The 17,333-nt window shown below is 42.0% G+C and overlaps 1 protein-coding gene across 5 annotated transcripts in view; it reads left to right on the top strand.

Annotated features, from left to right (window-relative positions):
- The window catches only part of RIPOR2 (RHO family interacting cell polarization regulator 2), a gene marked incomplete at both ends in the record, with an annotated part of 176,888 nt that overhangs the window by 112,545 nt on the left and 47,010 nt on the right, over positions 1-17,333 (top strand). For 4 of the 5 annotated variants that reach the window (XM_080710143.1, XM_080710140.1, XM_080710144.1 and 1 more), the window contains 5 exons: positions 10,056-10,182; positions 11,628-11,783; positions 12,695-12,773; positions 14,970-14,993; positions 16,524-16,577. In XM_080710143.1, coding sequence (XP_080566269.1) covers positions 10,056-10,182; positions 11,628-11,783; positions 12,695-12,773; positions 14,970-14,993; positions 16,524-16,577 — 440 coding nt within the window. The remainder of the gene's footprint in view (positions 1-10,055; positions 10,183-11,627; positions 11,784-12,694; positions 12,774-14,969; positions 14,994-16,523; positions 16,578-17,333) is intronic. The other variant, XM_080710142.1, reaches the window with a different exon arrangement.

The following is a 17,333-nucleotide window of genomic DNA, read 5'->3' as shown; positions in this document are numbered from 1 at the left end:
TCACTGAGGCTGGCTTCAAATCTGTGCGATCTTCCTGTCTCAGCCTCCCAAGCGCAGGGATTACAAGTGTGCGCCACCACGCCCCGCTAACTGGTGGGATTTAAATGAAGTCTGTACCTTAGAAGATAGCGTGTTGATGTTATGTTTCCTAATATTGACCTTTGGACTGTGGTTATGTCGGTGAACATCCCTGTTGTCAGGAAAAATACAATTCAGTTTGTATTTAAGAGTGAATCTGAACCATATCTGCAAATTAGTCAATGGGAGGGTAAAAATGTGTCTATACAAATTTACTCTCAAAGGACTCGAGAAAAAAATAATGTCTTTGTATATAGGAAAGGGGAATGATAGAGTAAAATGTGGCAGGTGTTAACAAACAGTGACTCAAAATTATGAAAAAGGTAGATAAGAACATTTTTGTGCTTTTCTTGCAATTTTTCTGTAAGTTTCAAACTATTTCAAAATCAAGTTTAAAAAGAATTGACTCTTGAACTAGTCTTCCAAAATGCCCATGTTTTTAGTTCTTAGCAGTCACTGTTGTTTAATTATCTAAAAAACTGGTATTTGCAAAACTATGATGGTTAGTGAGGCACAGCGATACATTCCTGTAATCCCATGACTTGGGAGGCTGAGACAGGAGGATCAGAGGTTCGACGCCAGCATGCTCTTAGGGAGACTCTGTTTCAAACTTTTTTAAAAAGCTTAGGAGTGTAGCTCAGCGGTAAAGCACTCCTGGGTTCAGCCTTCAACACCAAAATCTAAACAATGCAAACACTCAAGCTCCAGCATCCCTACCGTTCACCTCTTCACCCCGCACTCATTCCTCTGGACATTACTCAGGTTTTGTCTTCTTTATGAAACTTCCTGGCTGTTCCTGTCTTATTTATCTCTCTTTCTCTTTGGCAAGAACACCTTGTCATTTAAAATTACTATTAACAAGTTGTTTGAAAAACCTATTATTTACCAGGCACCTCACAAAAATCTTCTGAATTCTCAGTCTTTTTTTATACAAATGAGAAGACCAGGATTCAGAGAAACAGATAGCATGCCTAAGTGAAAATAGCTGTGAACTCCGGATCAAGTTCAACGCTCGCCTTACAGGCCCCTTAGAAATCCTGACCTTGGCTGGGCATGGTGGCGCAAGCTTGTAATCCCCGCGCTTGGGAGGCGGAGACAGGAGGATCACGCAGGTTTGAAACCAGCCTCAGATGGCTTAAGAGACCCTGTATCCAAATAAAAATATAAAATAGGTTTGGGAGTGTAGCCCAGAGGTAGAAGGGTTTCCAGGAACCCCAGTACCACCAAAAAAAAAAAAAAAAAAAAATCTGACCTTGGTGGGGAAGCTCACCAAGTGCTGAGCACATGTACATCCTCATCCTGGTGGATGTGTGATTCCAGTGCACCAATAAAAGCATACTTAAAAAAAGGAAAGAAAGAGAAAAGAGAACGAAAACTCCTGCCTTTAGTCCTCCCTTCTCCCTGCTGAGGAGGGAGGCTGTCCAAGCTGTCCTAAAACGTTCTCACCTATTCTCATTACTTGCCTCAGTTGATCATCGTAAGGAGTCACGCATACACGTATCACCTGGTTCACAAACAGCGTTGCCAACTGAGAAGCACCTACCCACATTGCCTTGATTATTTTTTAAAGCAGCCGCACATAAAAACAAAATAGCCAATGACTTAAACATATCCACTTTTTAAAAAAAAGATTAGTCAACTGATCTGTAATAGGCACCTTGTAACCGTATAATAAGCAGACACCTATTTTTAGGGTTCATCTCAAATAATCATTTAGCAAAGCAGGCTGTTTACATCTGGCCCACACGCTTCTTGCAGACAACTGAATTACACTTCTGCGTTTGACCGAGATGTGGGGAAGCGTAAGGAGAGTGATGTCCTTAGGAAAGGAGGAGGGAGGGTTCCCAGCTGGGCACAGAGCAATGACTCCGAGTGTCCTGGGGCTGCTGCATGGGACACGGGCCTCGCAGGGAGAAGGAACCCACTGGGAGATCACGGCCTCAGGTGGTTTCTTGCTGCTTCAGGGTTTCCTTCCCAAGCCCAGATTTCTTAGCACTTCCTCTTGAAAAAGAAAAGATGACTTTTTCTATAAATCAAAGGTGATTTTTTAAAAACTGCTGAACTGATGTAAAATTCGCATACTGTAAAGTCTTGAGGACTCTATTTGAGGGTGTGTGTGTGTGTGTTACTGGGATGGAACCCAGGGGCATTCTACTTCCGCGCTACATCCCCGACCCTAGTTTTTTATTCTTTATTTTGAAACAGGGTCTCACTAAGTTACAGAGAGCCTCGCTGAGTAGCGGAGGCTGGCTTTGAACCTGCCATTCTCTTGTCTCAGCCTCCCAAGTGCTTAGATTATAAGTGCGCCCCACCATGCCAGGTTCTCTCAGCTTGAGTTTTAATAAGTTTTCACAGTTGTACAATTGTCATGGTAATGCGGTTGTAGAACATTTCCATCACACCCCAGTACATCTCTCGGCTTCTTTGCCTGCTCCATCTCTGGCCTCAGGCAAACTGTGGACTGATTCCAAAGCTCAACTCCTGTGGGCAGGTCATCCAGCAGCCTGGAAGCTCACCTCTTGGTCCCTTGTCTCAGGTGGGCCTCATTTAGGCTGTGGAGACAGCATAGCTTCATGGCTTTTTTTTTTTTTTTTTTTTTTTTTTTTTGGCGGTACTAGAGATAGAACTGAGGGGCATTCTACTTCCGAGCTACACCTCCAGCCCTATTTTTTATTCTTTATTTTGAAATAGGGTGTCACCGAGTTGCAAAGGGCCTCACTAAGTAGCTGAGGCTGGTCACAAACGGCGATCCTCCCATCTCAGCCTCTTGCAGGCTGGGATTACAAGCGTGAGCCACCACGCCCGACTTGATAATTTTTGTTTTCTAAGTTAACATTTTTGCTCTTGTGAGAGATGTTTTGGCCAGAACTGTGATCTCCTCATTCAGAAATCTCAGAAATCACAGATATATCTCTTATATTTTCTGTCATTAGTAAAGATCTTTGTTAGATAGAGGGTTTGGTTAAATTCACAAAGAAAATCACCATAAGGGTTAAAGCAATAATGATCAGCTATTCCCGTGGCTTTTTTTTTTCTTCATGTTTGATATCTTACAGCTCAAGCATATACAGATGCTCATGAACTCTCTTCCCATGGGAAGCCCTGAGCTCAGTCTTACAGAGTAGCCTTTGGATAAACCTGCCGTAGCTCATCATCAAAAATAAAATTAGCAATACCATTTTGAAAAAAAACATAAAAAGAGCTTGTAATCCCCGAGCTTGGGAGGCGGAGACAGGAGGATCGCGCAGGTCTGAAGCTAGCCGCGCTGGCTTCAGAGACCCTGTTTCCAAATAAAAATATAAAATAGGTCTGGGAGTGTAGCCCAGAGGTAGAAGGGCTTCCAGGAACCCCAGTACCACCAAAAATAATAATAATTAATAATTAATAATAATAATAAATAAATAAAATTAAAAATTAAAATGAGACCAGGGGTAGATAAATCTCCAGTACCAACAAAAGCTGGGTATGTAGCTCAGTGGCGGAATGCTTACCTAACATGCATAAGCCCTGAATTCCATCCTTTGTAACACACACACACACACACACACACACACACACAAAATAAAGACTGGTTGATTTGCTTTTTGTTGTTCAAAGGAGCACATGGAATATGGAGTTGACCTGAGTATCCTTTTAGAGCTGGTTTAAGAAAAAAGCTAATGTATAAACACCTCAGCAGAGCTCTAAAACAAAACAAAAAAAGCAGGATACAAAATTTAGCATGCAATATAATATCCTTAAATAATTGTGCTTTATATGGAAATGAAAGAGTTGAAGAAAATCAAACACACCAACATTTTACTGCTGGTGATATAAACAGTATACTTCTTCCTCTTCCCTCTCCCTCCTACCTTCTTTCTTTTCTGTATTGTCCTGCTAGAGAAGAGTGCTTTTATATCTGTAAAAACTAAAAAAAAAAAAAAAAAAAAAAAAGTTAAAAAAAAGTAAAAGAAAAAAAAAGTAAAGATTCCTACTCCCTTTCATGAATCTCAGTGTTCTTAACTAATGATCAATATTTACATTCTTTCTATCTGACTAGTCAGTCTGCTAACCACTTTAGAGGTTAATCAACGCCTCTAGCACTCCACACTGAACTAGTCCATTTGGAGATTCATGCCTGGCTGGTAGGCGATTCGAGGCGGACCAGTTGCTGTTGCAGGTCAGGATCCTGACCTTAGCATACCTAGCCCTACAAATCCTAGAGTGGAATTGTTGGAATTTGAGGGGAGACTTGCTAACACAAGCTAATCACAGGAAAGTGTTTCACAAGCCAGGATGCCAGCTTATAAAAATAGCAAGGGAAGCAGAGTTGTCACCAAGACTGGGCTCTCCAAACATCACTGGTACCACATCTGCTGCTGGCGCCCCATGACAGATGGCCTTCACAGCCAGCTCCAGGCAGCCACCCTTGCAGGGTTAGATCCAGGTTCTCCAGGTAGATGGAAATCTCCCCATCTCAGTTGCAGTCTTGGTCTACCTGTTATTTCTGGTCCAGTCACAGCCCGACACTTGGTGGGATGAGGGGGATCTCCTGATCTCTTCATCTTTTTTTATCATCCCCAGCTGCCGCCTCCATCTCCAAGCTCTGTCCCGCCCTTGTGGGCGTGATGCATGTCCTGATTTAAGACACAGGCATTTAGGCGGGGCACTGGCTCACTGCACCTCCAAGGCCCAGTATTCCCAATAGATGTAGAAAATCTTCTACTCATTTTAATTTCAAAGAGACCTAGTGTGGGGTCAGTTGGAACATAGCTGGGGAGAAAGCAGTGGTTTTCATTGTACCAAGAATCAAGAAGAGAAATGGTTCCTGCCTTGAGGCTTCCAACCAAGAGGCTCAGCTCAGAAAGGTAGCATTTGTTCACCTATCTCCAGCTCCCTCTTTGTTTCTTGCCACAGTGAAAATTAAACACGGGGACGCTCCACCACTGAGCTATAACCTAGCCCTTTTTGTTGGGACAGAATCTTGGTAAGTTGCCCAGGCTGGCCTTGAATTTGTGATCCTTCTGCCTCAGCCTCCTGAGTACTGGGATTACAGTTGTTTTCCACTGCATTCAGCTTGTTCAACTCTTAACACAGGTACTTGGTATTTTTTCCAGAAAGATCCCATTGGTCCCTTCTGTGTGAGTGGCAGGGCAGGGGCAGCTGCCTGGTGATCCGGGGAGCCTCCCATAACGGGACAAAGCAAGGTGCATGTCAGTGTCATCCTTTGCCCAAGAGTCAAACACTATCTGGGATTCAACACACAAAAGTGAATGTTCTGCAGAAATTCTCAGAAAAACCAGGAGAAGACAATAACTTGGGGACTGAAAACATTTTTTTTTTTTTTTTGGTGGTACTGGGGGTGGAACCCAGAGGCTTTCTACCTCCGGGCTATACTCCCAGATCCATTTTATATTTTATTTGGAAACAAGGTCTCACTAAGTAGCTGAGGCTGGCTTCGAACCTGTGTGATCCTCCTGTCTCAGCCTTCCAAGTGCAGGGATTACAAGCGTGCGCCACCACGCCCGGCGACTGAAAACATTTTTAAAGCCCCAACAGTTAGTTCTAAGGAGCAGCATCCAAAGATGAGTGAGTTTGTTGTTTTAATGGAATTTCTTGTTTATTAGCTTTGGCATTTGGTGAATCTTAGGAATATGTATCGGGTATAGTCTAAAAGTGTTGCAAATAATGAAGTCACATAGCTCAGAACTCATAGTAAAGACTTTATGGGGGAATCTGAACTGCTCACATGTAATCAAAAATTATAGAGCCTAATACATTATTTCTTGGAAACCATATTGCTTCTCTGCAAGACTTATAAACAACTATATAAATATAGTTGCTATGCAACAGAATGATCTCACGAGTTCTCTCCCCTCCACTCCCAACTCCAAGTGACTGCAATTTTTTTAAAAACAGGAATTTTGCATCTATAAAAAATGCACGGATCTACTTTCTCTATAAGAATTAATACAGTGCAGAAAATATTAAAATGTTGCCTAGTACCATTCAGCCTTACCTCTCCATAGACCATGTGTAACGTGTACTTTCAGAACTTTTCTCTTGCCGTACATAATTTTATACAGCTTTTAAAAAAAAAACAAAACATGCCTGGTATCATACCGTTGCCTTCTGCAGTTTGTTCTAGGAATCTTTCTACATGAACATATTATTTTTAACAACCCTATAGTATCCATCCTGTAGTTATACCACAGTGTATCAGCCATTTTGCAATTTTTTTTTTTTTACTTTTCATTTTTGATTTCTTGGGGATTGAGCCGAGGGCCTTGCACATTGAGGGCAAGCACTTTCCCACTGAGCTCCAATGACTAATATTTATATCATTTCCCATTTTCCTACTATTTTAAACATCTTCCCTGCATATACGTCTATGTGCACTTGGGCATTTCTCTAGAGATGATACCAAAGGACAAGAGCAGCTTGTATTTTAAGAGATACGGCCAAATTATCCCTCAGCGTCCCATGCTTACTCCTTTGCTCCCTGAGCACTTTGTCTGGTCCTTTCTTGTTTTGGGTTCTTGTTTAGATTCTTGTTTTTGCCCCAAAGGTGCACCTGCTATTACAATGCAAACTATTCTGGCAGGGAATAATTAAATCCTTAAGATCTGCCAATGAGTGGCTCAGCTTCAGGGGTAGTTTTTCTGGAAGCTGGGAGAAGCGTGGGGCTGTGGGGCCCTAACAGTTTGGAGTAGGTCCCTCAAAAACATGATACAGAATGGAAACAGTCTGCAGCTGGGGAGGGGCGAGGGAGCTAGAACAGTGGTAGTGAACACTCATTCTTACTTTTGAATTAAGGGAGGGGGATTTTGCAGTACTCCTCTCTATTGCTTTCTGCTCCCCCCAACCTTTCCCTTGCTTCTCCAGGAGCCTGCGTGTGTGTATGTGTGTGTGTGTGTGTGTGTGTGTGTGTGTGTGTGTGTTCTTGTTTTTTGAGTCTCCTCAGACAGAGCATCAGCCTTCAGGGAAATGTATGGCAGGATAGAGCTCTCCGGTAAGCCTTTTTCTTCCACATTCTTTACTGGTAGATAGTGATCACTTCTAAGAGCACAAACACAAAACCCAAGGTCCACAGAGCGGCTCCGCAGTCATCGACCCGACATAGAAATTAATGAAAAGTTTCTGAGTGTTTTTCCCCCTTTTGCTAGTACAGTTTATAATCTAACAACTCTGGATATATATATATAGATAGATAGATAGATATAGATATAGATATAGATATAGATATAGATATAGATAGATATATATATATAGATAGATAGATAGATATTTATTTTTTTTTTGGTGCTGGGTTGGAACCCAGGGGCTTTTCTACCTCCAGGCTATACTCCCAGACCTATTTTATACTTTATTTGGAAACAGGGTCTCACTAAGTTGCTGAGAGGCTCACTAAGTAGCTGAGGCTGGCTTTGAACCTGTGTGATCCTCCTGTTTCCGCCTCCCAAGTGCTGGGATTACAAGTTTGCGTGCGCCACCACGCCCGGCTCAAATATTTATTTTGTTTGGAGGAGCCTTTCTTACTGTGATAGGGAGAAAGAAAGAAGAATATTTCACAATCTGGAATATGTTTTATTCTCTAGTGCTTAATTTAATGAGACAAACTTTGCAGAGAAGGGCTAAAGATGAAAACAATATTTTTGAAAGTTGGATTTGATAAATTGTAGCAGATTATTATTTCCAGAAGATTTAAATTTTCAACCAACTCAGCATCTTTTTTTTTTCTTTTATTGTCTGTCTTGCTCTTTTTTTCTTTTTAATCTGTCATTAGTAAAATTGATTGTATAACTAGAAATTCTAAGGCAGTGACTCCCAAAGTCTGCTGAACATCAAAAATTACCTAGGGACGTCAAAATTACCTTCTAACAAATCCCAATATTCAGGTTATACCCCATATTTATTAAATCCAAATGCCTGGCGACTGGAGTCAGGCATAGTAGTTTAAACTACTGATCCAATGGATAAAAGAAAATAACCGTTTTGGCTTCGAAATATCTTAAGGAAGTAAAAGACAGTGATATATTTAAATATTTTAAATACTCAAGTCTTTTCTTCTGTGATCAAAGAATATCCATAATGCAATAGACATATCAAATAGTAATTTACCAAATGAAGTCCTTTACTAATAAAATTTACCAAATTGAGACTTCAGGATAGATGTTTGGTTGTCAAATTACTGAGCAGAGGACTAGGGATGTAGCTCAGTGGTAGAACATTTGGCTAACATGCACACAACCCTGAGTTTGACCTCCAGCACAACAAATCCATCATCTGTCTATCTATCTTACCTGGCTCTCTCTCTCTCTCTCTCTCTCTCTCTCTCTCTCTCTCTCTCTCTCTCTCACACACACACACACACACACACACACACACACAGATACACACTCAATTATATATTATACATAATATATAATATATATGTGCAGTTATGTATATACACACACACGTGATGCTATACACATATAATTGCAAATAGAAAGAACATAAGCCACAGTACAGTTTGCATGCAAAGGTCTCTTAGACAATCTCAGAGAGCTTCAGCTAAGGAAGGCTTGCTTTATGAACTGCAGATACAAAGTGCTCATAGGAACCTCACTCAGGAATTAAAGGAATTAGGGCTGTTTTGGAGACTTTGGGCTAGAGACCTAACGGGAGAGCCTTATTTGCCACTGCCTTTTGCCTAGCTACGTGTACACTGCATATTACTTTTTCTGCTTTTACTTCAGTATGCTTAAAATTTTAAATAATGCCCCCGAAAATAAGCTTGTCTCTTCAGCTGGCCTGATTTTTTTTTTTTTTTTTTTTTTTTTTTGGTCTCATCCTGATCAAAGAGCCAGCCTATTGCCCATTCCCAGTGAGTCAGTACCTCTACCTTGCAAGAATGTACAAAAACCCCAGAGGGCTCTCTCCTGGAGAGGAGGGAGGGGACTTAAGAGCCTGCAGCAGCAGCAGCAGCAGGGAGCAGCTCCTCTTACTTCTTTAGCTTGTCTTCCTTTCTCACGGAGTCCATAAAGGACAACCATCGATGCTCCTCGCACCAGTTTGGTGTCAGCCTGCACGGGAAGGCTTCTACCTGAATAACCTCTACCTTTTTCGGGCCAGCTCAGCCCCTTTCTGGACTGAAGTCACCTATTGAGACAATGGTATGTGACTCTGCCTGATCTAAAAAGGACAGGATCTAAAAAGGATAGGTAATCTGATAGGATTACCTATCAGAGTTGGGGCAGTCCTTTGGGAAAACTAACCTTGGGCTTCTGTCCAGCTGAAGTTGAGTTTTGACCATGCATCCTGGTTGTTTCGGTGAGTCTCCAGGAGAGCCACGTAGGCTGTGGGTTTCCTCTGTCTAACTTCTGCCTGTCCCCTCTCTCTTACCTGTGTTGGGCATAAGTGATGGCTTCTTTCATGGGCACTCCATGGACACTTCTTAACTTTACACTACCATAGCCACAGCAAAACTATCTTTCAAAATACACCCAAGGATAGAAAAGGAGAACACGTTTAAGTAAGTCCATCTCTGAAGATGCTTTGTGTTCTTCGTCTTATGACTTCTCAGTGCAGAGTCCTACTTGAAAGCCTCGTTGGGTTTCAAGTTTCACATAGGACCTGTCTGAGTCTTAGACACAGCCCTATTTGTGTATTTTGTTTTTGGATAGAAGTAGATGTTTAAAAGTCCTTGTATTTGGGAAGGTGTGATTGAACCTTGCAAAGAAAAAAATTCCTAAAGGAAACCTAAAGCAATTGATAAAATTGTCTAGTTTATATTTATTTGGATTATTTTTTTTAGCCTAAGAGGGGAGCCCTTTGGCTTGAAAAGAACCCACTACAAGAAAGAATCTTCCCAGTATCTCCTGGTCCTTGGGCCTCCTAACGAGGACTTCTGACTCACCTCCCTGTGTGTCGCACTTTTAAATTGTTGACAAGCTTAGTGTGCTCTCTGTCTGAACCTGCCTGTAAATCACCATGACGCTTCTCTTGTCTGATAGGACTGCCAACCAGACTCCCAGAAATCATGCTGGTAGGATCCCAGTCCTTCTCGCCTGGCGGGCCCAATGGGATCATCAGGAGCCAGTCCTTTGCAGGCTTCAGTGGCCTCCAGGAACGGAGATCCAGGCAAGTGCTGGGTGGTTCACTCCCTGGGTACAGCCCAAGGATGCAGGCGTGGATGTTTGGAAGAAGAGGGTGGGTCTGTGTGCATGTAGCCTGGCACTGCGAGTGCGCACACGCAAACACACACACACACACACACACACACACACACACACATTTTCAGAACTCCTCCTGCAAAGGGCTTGGACAAGCTGGTCACCTGTGTGCTGACCTTTCCCTGCCCGCTCCCCTTCTGAAGCGCATTTCCATTACATTTACATTTTTTTTTTGTGGTGGTGGTGGTGGTACTGGGGTTCCTGGAAGCCCTTCTACCTCAGGGCTACACTCCCAAACCTATTTTATACTTTTTTATTTGGAAACAGGGTCTCTTAAACCAGCGCAGCTGGCTTTGAACCTGCGCAATCCTCCTGTCTCTGCCTTGCAAGCATGGGGATTACAAGGGTGCGCCACCACGCCCGGCTACATTTACATTTTTAAAGACTATGTTAAATATGAAGTTATGCAGTAAGGATAGAAACGTGCTCTGCAGATGGACACCAGGGAGCAGATGTCAGACAGAGGCTAGGAAAATTAATCTCCTAGTTTCCCTGGAATCTCCTAGAAAACAAGAGAGCACAGGTCATGGATAGGTAACATGTAATAAGGTTTAACTTCATTTTCCTGGTGTCAGAAAGATCTCCCCCTTGGAAGGCTTATGTGTTCTGACCTGTGTGGGCCCATCTGGCACTCATATAGTGCTGGAGAGGAGTATAATTACTAGCACAGGAAGGGAGCAGGCACCTGTTCATTTTTAGATCCATGAACCACCAACCGGCCTCTTGGTCTCCAGATCAAATCAGTAGCTTAGGTTGAAGTAGTCAGGTGTCTCTATTATCATTGTCAGCTGCATTTTTAGCCATAAAGAGAGATGGCGAGTTTCCATAAGTTATACCTACACGTAATTTTATAAAAACATAGCTTTAAGGAAGGCTACCAGTGCAGTAACGTATACTTTTCTTTGAATGCTACATAAAATTAAACTTTTGGTTTATCAAAAAGGATTCATTTACATCCTAGTAAAATGTAGTACCCGGTGCTGGACGGTGTGAATGTTTTTCTTTTTGTAGTTAGGTTTTGTCCTCCTGCTTGTCCACAATTTTCACCTGGGACCAGTTATTCTTGGCTTCTAGAGTTTTCCATGAAGTGACCTTCTTCACCCAGAAGGTGCAGTTCTGAAGCCAGGCTTTGCCTCTGGGTAGCCTCTGCCTGGCAGCAAAACTTTCAGATTTCAGCAGTTGACAAACTTCATACCAAGAAACAAAATGCAGGATAGCTCAGATCTGTTACTCTACCGAGGCATGCTACCTGCTCCAAAAGACGCTGACGTGGAGCCAAGATGATTAAAAAGGCATCTCTCTGTTCAAATCCTGTCGGTGTCCCAGGCTCACGATGTCCTCTCTCCTCTCTAGGTGTAACTCCTTCATTGAAAATGCCTCTGCCCTCAAGAAGCCCCAGGCCAAACTGAAGAAAATGCACAATTTGGGACACAAAAACAACAACCCTCCCAAAGAGCCTCAGCCTAAGAGAGTAGAAGAGGTCTACAGGGCCTTGAAAAACGGACTTGAGTAAGAACATCGGGCTGATAATGCTTTGCTTTCTAGAATGCTAGAAAAGCCAGTCTTATGAGATCTTGGGGTTTTTTGTTTTGTTTTGTTTTATGTTTGTTTTTTGTGGTGTTGGGAATGAAATACAGGGGCCTTCTACGTCTGAGCTACACTCTCAGACCTATTTTATATTTTATTTGGAATCAGGGTCTCACTAAGTTGCTGAGAGCCTCACTAAGTAACTGAGGCTGGCTTCGATCCTGTGTGATCCTCCTGTTTCCGCCTCCCAAGTACTGAGATTACAAGCGTGCATCACCATGCCCAGCTTAGGAGATCTTGTTTTAAAAGGCCATTTCTGTAGTTGGTATTATATTCTGGCACTATGACCAAGGAAGCCTTTAATGAGTCCCAAAGATGTGAAATATGTGGGGATTCCACCTGGATGATGTGGAATCCTCATCGAAGGAGACCTGAAGCAGTAGTGTTTATAGTTAACTCCATCTAGTGCTGGTTCCATTTACATGATGGATAGGCATCTCCATTCTAGAGTTTGCTTGTTGAAGGGCTCTAAAGCCCTTCCTGAGTATATTATAGGAATTGCTTGTCCAGAATAAAACTTTCCTAGCATGTAATGAGCCGTCTATAGCAATGTTATATTTATCTACAGGAACCACTAGTGGAGGTCATGTCTCTTCCCTGGGTTGGGTTCTCACGTCTGAACTTGGCCTCAGGGGGTCCTCTTTTATGGCAGCATGGGATGCCACTGCTAAGCTTTAAAAATGTCAAGAGACTGGAAAAGAATAGAGCCCACTCTCACTCCCCATCTATGGAGCAGAGTTCAGATTCTTAACCCCCATCAGAAGGAAAGAGTCAACAACCACACCAGATTTGTCCTGACATTCAAAGTTCACGGTGATGTCCTGTCTTTGCAGTGAATATCTGGAGGTTCACCAGACAGAGCTGGACAAGTTGACAGCTCAATTAAAAGATATGAGAAGAAACTCCCGCCTGGTAGGTACCACTGGTCCTCAGTTGGTTTGGGGTTTGGTGTCTTTTACTGGGAGATGGGGAAGAATGTTCAGGAAGAGCAGATCCGAGGATAAAGTACTATCTGCATTCTGGTGTGTATTTTAGAAGGAAGAAGTATTTTCCAAGCTTGCTGATGTAGGCAAATTTTATAATCAGAAAAAGATACATTTGAGAAACCTTCTAGTCCCCCCTAAAAATATAAGGAAATATGAAAAGTTGGACTTTTCTTAGAATCCTGTTAATGCACTCAGAATTCAGAAACTAAAACTTTTGTTTTATCTTCAACTGAAAAGAAATAGATCAGTGATTCCAGGGAAGGAATGTTCCTAGAGTAACTAGGATGAGAAGTTAAAGGGGTCCTTGGGCCAATCCCATGGCAAGCCATATTGCAAATTCCTGAATTCTGATGAATTTTTGAGGACTTGTCTGATTGAAGGGATGTGTTGCTGTTGTTGTTGTTGTTCTTGTTGTTGTTGTTGTTTTTGTTGTTGTTGTTGCGGCTGCTGCTGCACTGGGAATTGAACCTAAGGGCATTCTACCTCCAAGATACACCCCCAGCCCTATTTTATTTTTATGTTGAAACAGGGTCTCACTAGGTTGATGAGTCTCACTACTTTGCTGAGGCTGTCCTTGAACCTGCAATCCTCTTCTCTTAGCCTCCCAAGTACTGGGATTATAGGCATGCTCCATGCCCAGCTTGAATGGGGTATTTCTGATGCCTGCACAATTCTAAATTATTTTATTCACTTCTCAATGCTATTATACCTTGATGTTTGACAAAGCCCAAGAAAAGTCCACGTGGACCTAGCAGTGAGTTTTGCCTTTTTAGGAGATAAACTACCATGTATATTGTCCTTTTTAAAGGCTTCCAGGCTAAAGACTTTATCAAGAGTAAATGATTTTATATTCCCCTGATGTTAGAGTGTAAATTATCCCAATCTGTGTGGCACTCCCTGCAGTGGCCTTCACAGCCTGTGGGTCCTGGGACCATCCACAGTGGCAGGAAATGGTCCTCCTTGGGGGACCATGGCAGATGGATGGAGGGGTCTCTGCCAGGACCCAGTGTTCCATAAAAACCCTAAAGATGGGGAATGTGGGAATAGAATAGAGCACCAATTATACTGTGATATTATGAGTATGCAGGAAATGAGGTGCCTGAGAAACAATTAGTGAAGGGCATTATCTCCACTCTTAAGAACTCTTCTTAAATACTAATCGTATGTGTATAAACAGCAAGCCAAGTGCTTTTTTTCAACATACTCCGGTGCTACATTTTTATGTTATATGATTGGTAATTTTTTAAAATTTTTTTGTTGTGCTGGAAATTGAACCTAGGGCTTCCCACATGCTAGGTGAGAGCTATATCCCCAGCCCAACATAGTTTTTTTGTTTTTTGTTTTTGTTTTTGTTTGTACTGTGGTTCCTGGAAACCCTTCTATCTCCAGGATACACTCCCAGACCTATTTTATATTTATATTTGGAAACAGGGTTTCTTAAGCCAGTGAGGCTGGCTTCAAACCTGCATGATCTTCCTTTCTCCACCTCCCAAGCGCTGGTATTACAAGCGTGCGCCACCAAGCCCGGCTCTAACATATTTTTGAAAACTTTAAAAATGTAAGCCAGGCGTGGTGGTGTGCACTTGTAATCCCAGTACTTAGGAGACTTGAGACAGAAGGATTTCAGATTCAAGAACAATCTCAACAAGTAGTGAGACTCTTATCAACTTAGTGAGACCCTTTTTCCAAATAAAAATAAAATAGGACTGGGGGTATATCTTGGAGGTAGAATGCCCCTGGCTCAAACCCCAGTGTCACAAAAAATATAATAATAAAGAACATACATTCACAATGTCCCTCAATGCATAGGGGAGAAAAACTGAAAGCAACTAAAACCCTTTAACTTTCCAAAGGGCAGAGGGGCTGGGAACAAGTCTAGAAGCAGAATGCAAATAGATACTCACTCTTCCAAGAAATCCTACTTATATTTAAAATAACCCAGATATGTAATCCTTTGAAGTAAATTTCCAAAAAAGTGTGGTAGAATCTTGTGGAGCTGATCATTATATTTCACAGGTAATATGGAAATGTGGGCTAAACCTACTTTGTATTAATTGTATTAATATTGATAACATTTTTTAGCAGGATACATTTTAATCCAGGCACTCCTTTTTCATTGTAGGGCGTGCTGTATGACCTTGACAAGGTAAGTGCTGGTTCTGTGTCAGGATGTTTCCAAGAGAAAAAGCTCTGTTTTTATGAGTAGATATCAGTAGAGACCTTCTTAGGACAGTGAAATTCTAGATAACTGAGGTGTTTTCTAATTTGGGGGAAATTGGTGCTTTTGTGTAAATGGGATGCTGAACACGTAGTATGATCCGCAGATTCGATGAAATGTTCAAGGCCACTTCAACAAACATGCCAAGGGGTTGCAAGGTTTCTCAGTCATCCCTTAGCAGACTTGACTTTAAATATTCACTCTCATGTTTCATCAAATCTAAGGCATCTTTGATTGGAAAACACAATCTTAATTTATGTGATACTAAGAAATATAAAAATGATTCTGCTTAAACTTGGACAGTCCTTTCTTTTCACTTAAAATGTGTCTTTTATTCTTACTGACAAAACTCCTTTCTGAGTCTGTGTGTGTGTGTGTGTGTGTGTGTGTGTGTGTGTGTGTGGTACTGGAGCATGAACCCAGGGGGATTCTACTTCTGAGCCACACACCCCCCAGCCCTATTTTATTTTTTATTTTGAAATAGGGTCTCGCTAAGTTGCAAAGAGCCTCCTTACGCTGCAGAGGCTGGCCACGAACCTGCAATCCTCCTGTCTCAACCTCCCAAGTACTGGGACCATAAGTGTGTGCCACCACGCCCTGCTACAAAACTTTTTTATACATATTTAGACATGTATTTTCTTTTTTGCTTTCTTTCTTTTTAGTTATATATGATGTTGCTCTCTTTGCATGCCTTTGCATATACACAATAAGTTTAATTTCAGTGCTGAATCATATTATATTCATTCCAAAGATATCTAAGGGGGCAATTAAGTTAAATGCATGTAATGACAATAATATCTATAAGTCAGAGATGACACATGAGTAAGCAGGAGCCTGTGAGCATGCACAGGCAACCACCTGCCAATGACAAAACACGCCCCACTTCAGGGACACACAAATGTGAAAGGGGAAAAAGTCCATTTATTTATTTATTTATTTTGTGGTACTGGGATTCCTGGAAGCCCTTCTACCTCCGGGCTACACTCCCAGACCTATTTTTGTTTTTTAAAAAACAGGGTCTCTCAAGCCAGCGCAGCTGGCTTCAAACCTGCGCGATCCTCCTGTCTCTGCCTCCCAAGAGCAGGGATTACAAGCATGCACCACCACGCCCGGCCTTGGAAAAGTCCATATTATGAAGAAATTTGAATATAGTCCAATTTGATACTGTCCTGCCAAAAATCCAATATTTTCACTGGGTCTGTCTCCCTGGATGTTAGACATAAGGGTTACAATAATTAACTCAATTTCATCTCTCCAGATATTTAATATTTCAAAACATATCTTCCAAGTCGCCACTGGAGTGTCTTTAAATTAGCAACAAAAATGGAAGGAAAGGGGAGATGTTTAACATTTTCTGGTACTTTTGTGTCTGAGATGATGAAGAAAATGATCTCACAAGCCTAAATTAATTGAACTGTGAGTGGCTGTGCTTTTTCCAACTTCTTCTTTTAATTCCAGCAAATTAAGACGATTGAAAGATACATGAGACGCCTGGAGTTCCACATCAGTAAGGTAACTGTGGTTCCTCTTGTCTTTGCTCTTCAGCTCTCAGTTACTGATCGAGGCACCTTCAGCCTGTGCGTACCATCCAGTCCACAGAGAATTTCCTATCTAATTGACTCCTAAGCCGATTAGCAATTAAGGGCTCCAGCAGATGGCAAAGATGAAGGATAAAGGAGAATGCAAAGCCAGATAATCGAGCATTGTGGCTCTAGTTCAGCTCTGCAGACATTTATAAAGTGCTGTTTCCTACTCAGCACACATGGGGCCTGGCAGAGGACCTGCCTACTCAGTGTAGTGTGGATAGAAATAAGACTAGACTAAAATCTTTGTCCTATACCCTAGTCCCACTACAAAGTGGCGCTCCATAGGCTTCTTCGGGGAAACCCTGTAATTATTTAGATACTATCCATGCGCCACCCCAAAGCTTTCTTGAGTTCTTGGTTCCTTCCACTCACGTGGTGTGGTTTCAACATCTCAGGCATCATCCCTGGACACTGTAAGTGTTTCAGTGATGGTCCAGCCAGTCTAGTATGGACAGGACTATTGCCCCTGTGTTCTGGACCCCAGAGGAAATTATGAGTGCAAGTTATAGAAGATTTCTTGTTGGGGCAGTTAAATCGCAGCTATTAGCAATTTCTATTTCCAAGTGAGGTGTCTGAGGGTTTTAGAATTTCCCTTTCCTGGGCAGCAGGAGTCTTAGACCCTGGCACCAGCTCTGCACACAGTAATTGGCTCTGTCTTCTGTATCGACCACGGCTTTCCACT

Source organism: Muscardinus avellanarius (genome assembly GCF_963383645.1).
Source record: "Muscardinus avellanarius genome assembly, chromosome: 14".
Lineage (NCBI taxonomy): Eukaryota > Metazoa > Chordata > Mammalia > Rodentia > Gliridae > Muscardinus > Muscardinus avellanarius.
Note: the sequence above shows the minus strand (reverse complement) of the source record. Positions and strands in the feature narration are given on the sequence as shown.